The 12,414-nt window shown below is 46.1% G+C and overlaps 1 protein-coding gene across 1 annotated transcript in view; it reads right to left on the bottom strand.

Moving 5' to 3' along the window:
• Positions 1-9,317, bottom strand: part of LOC124615271 (retinol-binding protein pinta-like) — a 115,424-nt gene extending 106,107 nt beyond the window's left edge. Inside the window, exon 1 of the mRNA XM_047143019.1 lies at positions 9,186-9,317. Within this exon, the coding sequence (XP_046998975.1) occupies positions 9,186-9,273 (88 nt within the window). The 5' untranslated portion in view covers positions 9,274-9,317. The remainder of the gene's footprint in view (positions 1-9,185) is intronic.
• Positions 9,318-12,414: the final 3,097 nt, after the last annotated feature.

Here is a 12,414-nt window from a genome sequence, read left to right as displayed (position 1 = left end):
TTCGATACAGTTCCGCACTGTCGCCTGATAAACAAAGTAAGAGCCTACGGAATATCAGACCAGCTGTGTCACTGGATTGAAGAGTTTTTAGCAAACAGAACACAGCATGTTGTTTTCAATGGAGAGACGTCTACAGACGTTAAAGTAACCTCTCGCATGCCACAGGGGAGTGTTATGGGACCATTGCTTTTCACAATATATACAAATGACCTAGTAGATAGTGTCTGAAGTTCCATGCGGCTTTACGCGGATGATGCTGTAGTGTACAGAGAAGTTGCAGCATTAGAAAATTGCAGCGAAATGCAGGAAGATCTGCAGCGGATAGGCACTTGGTGCAGGGAGTGGCAACTGACCCTTAACATAGACAAATGTAATGTATTGCGAATACATAGAAAGAAGAATCCTTTATTGTATGATTATATGACAGCGGAACAAACACTGGTAGCTGTTACTTCTGTAAAATATCTGCGAGTATGCGTGCGGAACGATTTTAAGTGGAATTATCATATAAAATTAATTGTTGGTAAGGCGGGTACCAGGTTGAGATTCATTGGGAGAGTCCTTAGAAAATGTAATCCATCAACAAAGGAGGTGGCTTACAAAACACTCGTTCAAACTATACTTGAGTATTGCTCATCAGTGTGGGATCCGTACCAGGTCGGGTTGACGTAGGAGATGGAGAAGATCCAAAGAAGAACGGCGCGTTTCGTCACAGGGTTAGCGTGATAGGGTTACGGAGATGTTTAGCAATCTCAAGTGGCAGACTCTGCAAGAGAGGCTCTCTGCATCGCGGTGTAGCTTGCTGTCCAGGTTTCGAGAGGGTGCGTTTCTGGATGAGGTATCGAATATATTGCTTCCCCCTACTAATACCTCCCGAGGACATCACGAATGTAAAATTAGAGGGATTCGAGCACGCACGGAGGCTTTCCGGCAGTCGTTCTTCCAGCGTACCAAACGCGACTGGAACAGGAAAGGGAGGTAATGACAGTGGCATGTAATGTGCCCTCCGCCACACACCGTTGGGTGGCTTGCAGTGTATAAATGTAGATGAAGACGTAGAAGCCATGGAATACCCCCCCCCCGCCCCCCCCCCTCAATATCGTGTCGGACCTCCTTTCGCCCGGCATAGTACAGCAGCTCGACGAGGAATGGACTCAACAAGTCGTTCGAAGACCCCTGTAGAAATATTGAGCTATGCCGCTTTTACAGCCTTCCACAACTGTGGAAGTGTTGCCGATTCTGGCTTTTCTACACCAGCTGACGTCTCAACTAGGCGCCGTAAACGTCCGATGGGATTCCTGTCGAGCACTCTGGTTGGCCAAATGATTCGCTCGACAATGATCGGATCAGTTGAACCAGAGGGCCCAGTCTGTTCCATGTAAACACAGACCACAGAATTACGCAGCCACCGCCAGCTTGCACAGCGACAACATGGGTCCATGGCTTCTTGGGGTGTGCGCCACATTGGAACGCTACCATTTGCTCTTACCAACTGTGACCTGGACTCATCTGACCAGGCCACGGTTTTCCAGTCCGCAGGAGAGGCGCTGCAGGTGATGTGGTGCTGACAGCAAAGTCATTCGCGCCAGTCGTTCTCCCCCATAATCAGTCAACGCTAAATTTCGCCACACCGCCCTAACGGATACTTCTGTACTTATACCGAGAATTCGCTTTCTCATAAGCTTTTACCTGATTTGTCGTTAGTTCCTCAATTAATAAACCACTGTTTCAGTATTCTGTTGCAGATGCAACTGCATTAGGATGTCAGCGAGGTGACATTGTCTTAACTCAGTTCTGTTTCTCCAAAAGAAGCAAGTTTTAACATGGTAACCAGAGAAATGTAGGTGATACTCGAAATTTGTCACTGATGAATGAGTGGTTTTCAGCTGAATGCAAGTTTTAGTTGATACAATTAATATTAAAGAGGGTGGATCAATGACCACATCGAAAAACCTGTATAACTCTTCCGTGAAATACATTGTTTGTGAAAACTGACAGATGATCATTTCACAAAGAAGAATGTAAGAAATAGGGCGTGCAATGGAAATGGTTGAAACATTTATAGACGGTGTACCAACTGTGGACCAAAGTGTTATAAACACTAACAACAGCGAAAAACGGGGGAATACCTCAAAAACATGCAAGCCGACAGCGTGAGCGAAAATCAGAAATAACATATTTCAAGTAACATCCACATCTTTGGTTGCGAACTATTTTTAGATGGAGAAGGCAAGCCACATTGTAAATATCATTCCTTACTGACCATGATAACGCTTTATTTTAATGAAACGAAACGCATTTACTGACAAAAATGAGCATTTTGCTACAAATACCAAGAAGGTTTTAACATACCGTAAATAATCTCAGAAAAGTGTGAATCTCTTCAAAGAGTCGTGAAAGAGGTGAAGGGGGTGGGGCGGTGGGGGATGGGGATGAATTGGATAAACCAACACAATAGCGAGCAGCAATAAAATGTTGCTTCTAATACACTGCTGGCCACCATAAATGCAACACCAAGAAAGACAAGAGGTAGCACAACAAAATTTATTTTGTAGATAACATGTTGACCAAGTATCAAATGATTACGTTTACAGACGTCTGTGACATGTGGTTCCTGCCACAATCAGTAGCCAGAGTAGCCGTCATTGTTGGAGATCACCGCTGCCACACGTCTCGGCATTGAGTCAAAGAGACGTTGGATGTGTTCCTGGGGTACAGCAGCCCAAGCAGCTTCCACACGTTGCCAAAGATCATCTGGTGTGGCAGCTGGGGATGTAATCTGGGTCACTTGTTGAGCAACCATGGACCACATGTTTTCTATCGGCGAAAGATCCGGAGAGCGAGCCGGCCAGGGAAGCACTTCAATCTGGTTATTGACGAAGAACTTTTGGACAATACGTGCCACGTGTGGTCGCGCATTATCCTGTTGAAATAGGGCTGTGGCCGAGCCCTGAAGGTAAGGAAGGACAACTGGCTCCAGCACCTCGGATATGTATCGCCGGCTATTTAAAGTACCGGCAATGCGTACTAGAGGCGTGCAAGAGTAATATCCAATACCGCCCCATACCATAATACCCGGTGCAAGACCAGTGTGGCGGTGCATAATGCAGCTGTCCAGCATCCTCTCTCCACGGTGTCTCCACACTCGAATCCGACCATCGTGGTGCTGCAGACAGAAGTGTGAGTCAGTAAAGACAACGTCATTCCATTCTGTCGTCCACATCCGTCTGTCATCACACCATTGGCGACGGAGACGTCTGTGGTTCTGCGTCAATGGTAGATGAAGCAATGGACGTCTTGCGGACAGACCACTCTGCTGTAAACGGCGTCGAATGGTACGCGCAGACACTGGATGATGCGTTACAGACGCAATGTGCTGTGCTATGGTTCGGGATGTCACTGAGCGATCCGTCACTGCCATGCGCACAATTTGCCTATCAGCACGTGCAGTGGTGCACGGAGGTGAATGCGATCGACCACGTCGGTCCGTCGTACCCTCCTGCATCCAACGGTCACATATCCGCATTACAGTTGTTTGGTTTCGTCCAATACGACTAGCGATTTCTCTGTATGATAATCCACAATCTCGGTAAGCCACTATCCTTCCTCTGTCGAACTCGGATACTTGATCAAACGATGTTCGCTGTTGTCTACGAGGCATAACTGATCGTCTTGTGAAAGAACCACAAGGTAAACACACGTGCCGAACGTACACTCGTCGAAATCGCCAAGCCTTAAATGGCGCTATGAGGTGGCGCCACAGTCGCGCGTGATGTGCGTCTGCGCTGAAATTCTAATCAGTTGCATATCTCATCGCTGCAAACCCATGGTGTAAATTTCACTTGATTCGGATGCTTCCTTCAGGGTGTTGCATTTACAGTGGCCAGCAGTGTATGTTCATTACCTGATGTGATAACATAACTGTGTTATGTCCAGTATTTTACAGGTATTACTAATTACTCTACTTCACAAAGGCCCAAAGAGTCGGCGACAGCCACAAGTATGTTCCTAGCATCGTCCATGCTTTCAAGCTGCGAAAATGTACTACAAACAAAAAAAAATCTTATAAAACGTACCTGCGGTGAGCCCCAGTCGCGGCCCGTGTAAAATGGCTCTGAGCACTATGGGACTTAACAGTGGAGGTCATCAGTCCCCTAGAACTTAGAACTACTTATACCTAACTAAGCTAAGGACATCACACAAATCCATGCCCGAGGCAGGATTCGAACCTGCGACCGTAGCGGTCGCGCGGTTCCATCCGGAAGCGCCTTGAACCGCTCGGCCACTGCGGCCGGTGCCGCCTCTGTAAACCGTCACCCGTACCCTCTGGTCTGTCGAGTATGCACGGGTCCTTGGTTCGCAGGTAAATCGCAAAATCTCAAACGGATCCGGCCTGCGGCAGATTGGAGAGGCTATAAATCCTACGGGCGGGGTCTGCACGTTTGTGGGAAACGAAGGGCCTCAAATGGGCGTGTCAGGTCCGTCGGAGACATACCCGCTGAAGTGGCCGCAGGCGGAAATCTACTTGCGTGTGGCCATTAATTAAACTCACCTTCCAGTACTACGACGACGATGCGGCCTTGCAGTGGTGATCACACGTTAGAAAAGTGGTAACGAGCTCGACTATTGTCTCTTCGTGTCGGAGCCTAAATATTAAGAAACTGTACGGTTTCCGCACGCAATGTCCATTCGGGAATCCGGAAACATTTTTTAAAATCTAGCATTTGGTTGACTACCATTGCGGTCCCTCACTCCGATTCTTGGTCGAGATTTAAAAGAGTTTTTGAACCTGGACGGTACAAGATTTTAGCGGTGCTCACATCTTGTAAAAGGGCTACATCTCATTTAACAGTAGTTGAGCGGAACATTCAAGTTTATTCATATTCAGAGTCGTAACAACGAAATCATTCCGATGCACTACAGGGCACATATGTAGAACAGGAAGACGTATTAAAATGGCAGTTCAACGTCTGCTCCTGCACTCTCTTCCATCTCCACTCTTTCACCCAGACCGTTGGCAGTGAGCTTTCCTATTTCGGACCCGAGTCCTACGAGAAACACAGACCGTGGTGCGTACCCCACAGCGCGTAACACTGCTGGGCTACAATTGCTGGCAGTGACCTCCGGCGGTGAGCAAGTAACTGTTTCAGACGAATTTAATAATTCTAGACCGCACGTTTTGATGTATGCATGCTCTCGATAGCACACGACAAAGTTACGCCCTTCAGTGGGCACGTTTTCCATTACGTAATTTCTCGTGGGCCTTGCGCGGAGCCGAGGGTAAACGAAGTGTGGCGGGCAAGCCGACTACCATTCGTTGCAGGGGCCGTATATGTCGTGGGCGCCGTTCTGGACCTTGCAGCAGCCTGTCGTGTTTTATTTTGCTCGTGGCCTTCGCTGCACGAGTGCTGCCGCGAACCCTGGGGCGCAGTCGAAGAGAGGTCATCGCTTTCGTCCTATTCCGATGTTACTGGTTTCTCACGTCGAGGTTTTTGCAAGATTTGCTGCTCCCTGTGTCCGCGCTACGTGCTTCGTTCGTTGGTTTCACGAACGGAGACGGCTGAGATCCCTCCTGGTCACTCTCGTAACTGCAGTCCACGGTATCAGAAGCGTCCTTACCGGTGCTACTTTTGCTGTTCATTTTTGGTTTCCAGAACCTTAGACGGCAAGCGAGCTTACATTGCTTCTTGATCAGATACACTGAATTTGGGTTTTCAACTTCATCAGGCTGCGGTTGTTCGACAACGTGAACCTTCACCTCTACCTGTTGAACCTGCGGCGGTTCTGAGGAGTGCCACAATACCTTGAACTCTCTCGCTCAACAGAGGTTGTGACGCAGTTCTGCCGACAATGGAACGTTCACTAGACAGTTGCACAGGTCGCCGCCCTGTATTGGGGCTATCATTCCGAAGGTGCTCCACAGAGTTAAAAATTCCGCTTGTCCGTTCTTATCCGTTTTATAATATGTACGACCTACGTTGAGGTGACAGACGTCGTGGGGTAGATCCTAACATCGTGCCGGATCTCCTTTTGTCCGGTGTAGGGCAGCAACTCGATATTTCATGGACTCAACAAGTCGTTGGAAGTTCGCTGCACAAATATTGCGCCATGCTGCCTCTATAGCTGCTCATAATTGCGAAAGTATTGCCGGTGCAGGATTTTGTGCCCGAACTGATCCCTCGATTATTTGCCATAAATGTTGAATGGGATTCATTTCGATCGATCTGGGTGGCCAAATCATACGCTCCAGTTGTCTAGAATATTTGTCAAACAAATCGCGAACATCTATATCCAGGTACTCGACGTTTTGTCACACATAAAAACTGCGTCATTGTTTGAGAACATGCAGTCTATGAATGGGTGAAAATGGGCTCCAGACAGCCGGACATAACTATTTATAATTAATGATCGGTTCAGTTCGATCAGAGGATTCAGTCCGTTCCGTGTAAACACAGCCGACCCATTTATGGAGCTATCACTACCCTTGCACAATGCCCTGTTGAAATATTGTGTACGTGGCATCGCAGGGTCTGCGCCACACTCGAATCCCACCATCATCTCGTCCTAACTGAAGTCGGGACTCATCTGGCATGGCCACCGTTTCCTAGTCGTCTAGAGTCCAACTCATATGGTCACGAGTCCAGGAAAGACACCGCAGGCGATGTCGTGCTGTTAGCAAAGGCACTCGCGTCGGCCGTCTGCCGCTATAGTTCATATACGCCATTTCGCCGTCCTGTCCTCACGGATACGCACGTAGATTTCCTACTCTGATTTCTGCGGCTATTTCACGCACTGTTGGTTGTTTGTTAGCACTGACAGCTCTACGCAAACGCCGTTGTTCTCGGTCGTTAAGCGAAGGTCGTTGGCCACTGCGTTGTCTGTGGTGAGACATTACGCCTCTACTTTCGGATTCTCGACACTCTCTCGACACTGTGGATGTCAGATTATTGAATTTCCTAACGATATTCGAAATGCAGTGTCCCATGGGTTTAGCTGTAACCAGTATTCCGTTGTCTGTTAATCCCTGTCGTGCGGCCATAATTAGGTCGTAAAACTTTACATATGAATCACCTGGGTGCAAATGGGAGCTCCGCCAGTGCACTGCCCTTTTATACCTTGTGTTCGCGATGCTGCCACCATCTGTGTGTGTGGGTATGGCTATCCCATGACTTACGTCACGTCACTGTGCATCGACCAGTGAACAAGCGAGATGGAATGCGCACGCGTAAGTCAGTTCGAGTGGACAGAACACCGCTGTCGACGCGACAGCAGTACAGGCACAGGACCAGCTTTCATTTGTTGCGCTGAGAAGTTCTGTGTGTTAACTTAACGCATCCTGGTTAGGATGTTCGAAAGGTATTTTGAAAATCTGCACAGTTCGAAATCCGTATTCTGTGTGTTTCACAGTAATGCTGCCGTCAGCACGCTTGAATTTTCGCATTTGTACATTTTCCGTCACTAATCGTTCACAGATAGGGTGGTTTGCTTACTTGAGGAAACACGAATGGGGGTTGACGAATAACTGCATGCCTACTTATTCGTCTCGTGACAAATACAAAACAAACAACTTTCTGATGATGGCAACCACAGTTTAGAGACACTGTGAAAAACGCAAAAAACACTCAACACTCAATACCATTTAAATTGTCATAAAACTTACAACAATTAAGAAGGAAAATATCCGTCCAGTATGCTTTATTCCAAGGAATGTTGGTAGTTGATACAGGTATAGTGAAAATGCCCAATAAAATAAATATAAGGGCCCTGGGGTTTTTGAGATTGGCTGCAATGACTGCCCTCACTAATGTACAGGTCAGATTGGGCGCAATTTTAATATGCCATTTGAAGAACACCTAAACCTCGCCAGTCCCAAATTAGCTATCTTAGTTTGTCTCAAAGAAACGGGTCACTCTGTTTCCAGTATTGAAAAGAATTTGCATGTTATATTTATGGAAACAAAAGGAAAATATTAAATCCTTGTGAAGAAATACATACGATGAAGGCATTAAGAGAGCCCTAGGTTCAATTTTAATAACCAGACAGAATCGAAACACTACAATGTCCTATAGAATTTTGATTACCTGAATTGTCGTCGGTTGCTACAAAGATGAGTAATTTAGCGAATGTATAATACTCAAATACTACTCCTTCGCTATATTATAACATTGAGGTATTGATGTAAAGCGTATTGGGTTCTGTTTTCTATTTTATACCGACAATAAACTACGGATTTCTTTAAGTTATGTAATGCCGTTCCCAGCCATCGGTTATTTTCCTAGTTAGGATTTCCTCCTTGCAGGTGTTCGTGTCTGTTATTTTCTTCTTAGGCACCGTGGCCTTGCGCCTACCGGTGTACTGCTAGCCTCCATGGACCACTTGCAGCACATCGGCACGTTAACAATACGGCGAAAGTACGAACATTACATGGGACTATTAAGTTTTACAACTGCTGTCTATCGGACCTTATAAAATATCTTCCGGGGTGTTATCCGGGAAACTATTTTTCAGATCTGTTACATTCTCGACATTTTGGTTCCATACTGAAGAATTATTTTTTTAATGATATTTTTTGTGTACGAACAATTCTTTCCCTAGACGTTAATTAATATTTACCCATATTATCTCCACAGTAGTATCCCATTCAAATGATTAGTTTTCCCTGAGATTCTCTATTCCTGACTCGTCCAACATTCATGCTTTGTACATTTTGACAAGCGTTTCCGGATGTACTCAATTCTATTATGACGACCTGTCATAAGATTTGACTCTTAAGGAGGATAACCTCAGAATAGCTGGGGCTCCGTAATACTCCATCTGTATTATGGAAATATAACTATTATGAGTAACTGTAATTGCCTTTTGTTGAATGCCAACACTATGAGTCTGTGTTTCAACCATTTCACAAATTTAACACGGTGATTTGTATTCCTGACAGATAAGCCTGAAGATGTGTTTACACTGACGTGAAAACGGTAGTTGCGAATAAAGCACCTTCATGCACCTCATGACTGTTTAACTAATACATTTTTATAATAATTTCGATGGTTGTTGACACTTGTTCCTGTTACATACAAAACATCCCGTATCCAAGTGAAGATTTCGAATCCTGTTGGTGTCTGCGCGTTCCTGTCGGAAGTGCACGGTACCGTAGAATTCCTACAAGCGTTTGCAGCCATCTTACTCACCGATTTGCGAAAAAGTCACGAATCCAGATGAGGGCAGCGAAGTCGCCTTCACGAAGCCACACAGTCGCGCAGTCGCAGCTCGCAGCATGCACCTGCTGATAGGCGGGCAGCAAGACACCTACTGGCGTGGCCTTCAAGAACCAGTGGGGCCACCTCAACACGTGCGTCTAACTCCTTAGGCTACTGTTTACCTCACCACAGCAAAAAATCTATCTGTCATAACACGTTCTTTTCAGCCTACCTGGTGCTGGCCAACATTAAAACCAGAAAGCAGGAAACTAATGGAACACAGCCATTAACGTGAGAGAAGTTTTGTTACAAAACAATTTTTCGTACATGGAAAAAAGTTTTTAAGCTATTTTAAGTGTTTGTTCACTCTTTTTCTCTTCGAGGAATATTAATTTGGCCTTTTTTTTGTTCGTTAGCTTTTTCGATATCCGTCAAGACATTATCAGTCGTTCTTACTTTTTTACATCTGAGGATTTTAATTTCCACTTTCATCCTAACATAGAAATTATCTTTTAGGTATAAATGTAAGGCACCTTAAAAATACCAAGTGGATTACAATAAATCATTTGAAATTTAATTGATTTTGTGTACTTCCTGTAAAATTCAGTTACTGGATTACGACACGTTTTTAAATGTACCAAATCTGTGATTCACTGAGGTGACAAGTCATGGGATGGCAGTAAATACATATACAGATGGTGGTAGTATCACGAAAACAAGGTGCAGAAGGGCACTGCATTGACGGAGGCGTCATCTGTACTCAGGTGATTCATGTAAAAGGGTTTCCGACCTATTTGTGGCCGCACGACGAGGATTATGAGACTTTGAACGCGGAATGGTGGTTAGAGTTAGACCCAGGGGACACTCCGTTTCGGACATCGTTAGGAAATTCAATATTCCGTGATCCTACTCCGTGTCAAACCTGCGCCGATAATACCTTCACTTAACGACTGAGTGTAGCGGCGTTTGCGTACAGCTGTCAGTGCTGACAGACAAGCGACACTGCGTGAAATAACCGCGGAAATGAATTTGGGACGCACCAGGAACGTATGCGTTAGGACAGTGTGACAAAATCTGGCGTTAAGGGGCTGTGGCAGCAGAGGACTGACGCGAGTGCCTCTGCCCAGTGCACTACATCGTCTGCAGCGCCTCTCCTGGGCTCACGACCGTATCGGTTGGGCCCTATACGACTGGAAAACCGTGGTCTGGTAAGATGAGTCTCGACGTCAGTAGGTAAGAGCTGATGATAGAGTTCTAGTACGGTGCAGACCACACGAAGCCATGGAACGAATTCGTCAACAAGGCAGTTTGCAAGACGCTGGTGGCTCCAGAACAGTGAGGGCTGTGTTCACGTAGAATGGACTGGATCCTATGGTAAACTCAACCGATCAGTGACTGAAAATGGCTGTTCGGTATTGGTTTCAAGAATATTGTGGACAAATCGAGCGAATGATTTGGCAACCCCGATCGACTGACGTGAAGCCCATCGAATATTTATGGGACATAATCGGGACGTCGGATCGTGCCCAAAATCGTTCAACAGCAATACTTTAGCAATTACGGACGGATATAGAGCCTACATGACTTAATATTTCTGCAGGGGAATTCCAACGACTTTTTGAGTCCATGCAACGTCGATTTCCTGCACTACTCCGGGCAAATGTAGGTCAGACCCGATAGTATCCCGTTGCCGTACTTTGACCACTCTGACGCATGGAAACAAGTGCCCAGCCAATGTAAACATCACGAGTCATGCTCGCGATAGCGAAAGTCGGGCCACAGTTTATTTTTGCGTGCCGGATGTGGCTGTATTCAAAACGCAATACATGATCAGAGAAAGGGAACATACGGTGATTACCGAATGAATATAGCTGAAGTAATGCTAAAAGATATCTAATTGCCAGACTACGAATTGCGTGGAAAACAGTCACTAGGTGATACGCTCCTACGACTACAACGATTCCAAACGCAAATTTTCCCGAAACGTATCGATTCGTTACAAAGAAGGATAGGGCATAGACTGCTGGAAATAGAAAGTACGAAACGAAAGGACCTGGGAGTGTACGGAGAGAAACGTATCTTTATATTTACCACAGCTGTTTTGAAACCTCCATGCCACGCATGACTATTAATTTTTACAGTTGTAGGTACAGTGAAGTGGCAAAGAAACTGATATAGGCATGCGTATTCAATACAGAGATAAACAGGCAGAATACGGCCCCGCGGTCGGCACCGCCTATATAAGACACCAAATGTCTGGCGCAGTTGTCAGATCGGTTGCTGCTGCTACAATGGCAGGTTATCAGGATTTAAGAGAGTTACGTGATGATATAGCTGGCGCACGAGCGATGAGACACGGCATCTCCGAGGTATCGATGAAGTGGGGATTTTCCCGTACGACCATTTCACGAGTGTACTCTCATTATCAGGAATCCGATAAAACATCAAATCTGCGACATCGTTGCGGCCATAAAAAGATCCAGCAAGAACAGAGTCAACGGCTACTGAAGAGAATCGTTCAACATGACAGAACTGCAAGCCGTCCGCAAATTGCTGCAGATTTCAATGCTGGGCGATCAAGAAGTGTCAGCTTGCGAACCATTCGGAGGAACATCGCCGATATGGGCTTTCGATGCAGAAGGCCCACTCGTAAACCCTTAATGACTGCACAACATGAAGTTCTACGTCTCACCTGGACCCGTCAACATCTACATAGGACTGTTGATGACTGAAAACATGTTGCGTAGTCTGACGAACCTCGTTTCAAGTTGTATCCAGCTGATAGGCGTGTAAGGGTAGGGAGACATCCTCACGAACCCATGGATCCTGCATGTCAACAGAACACTGTTCAACCTGGTCGAGGCCCCTTGTAATGGTGTGGGGCGTGTGAAGCTGGAGTGATATGGGGCCCCTGATACGTATAGATACGACTCTGACAGGTGTAAGCATCCTGTGTGATCACCTGCATCCATTCATATCCATTGTGAATTCCGACGGACTGTGGCAATTCCGGCAGGACAATGGGTCTGTCCAGAGTTGCTACAGCGCGTCTCCAGGAATACTCTTTTGTGTTTAAACACTCCCTCTGTCCACCAAACTCGCCAGACATGAACATAGTTGAGCATATCTGGAATGCCTTGCATCGTGCTGTTCAGAACAGATCTTAACCCCCTCGAAATCTTACTGATTTACGGACAGCCCTGCAGGCTTCATGGTGTCA

Source organism: Schistocerca americana, chromosome 5 (assembly GCF_021461395.2).
Source record: "Schistocerca americana isolate TAMUIC-IGC-003095 chromosome 5, iqSchAmer2.1, whole genome shotgun sequence".
Taxonomy (NCBI): domain Eukaryota; kingdom Metazoa; phylum Arthropoda; class Insecta; order Orthoptera; family Acrididae; genus Schistocerca; species Schistocerca americana.
Note: the sequence above shows the minus strand (reverse complement) of the source record. Positions and strands in the feature narration are given on the sequence as shown.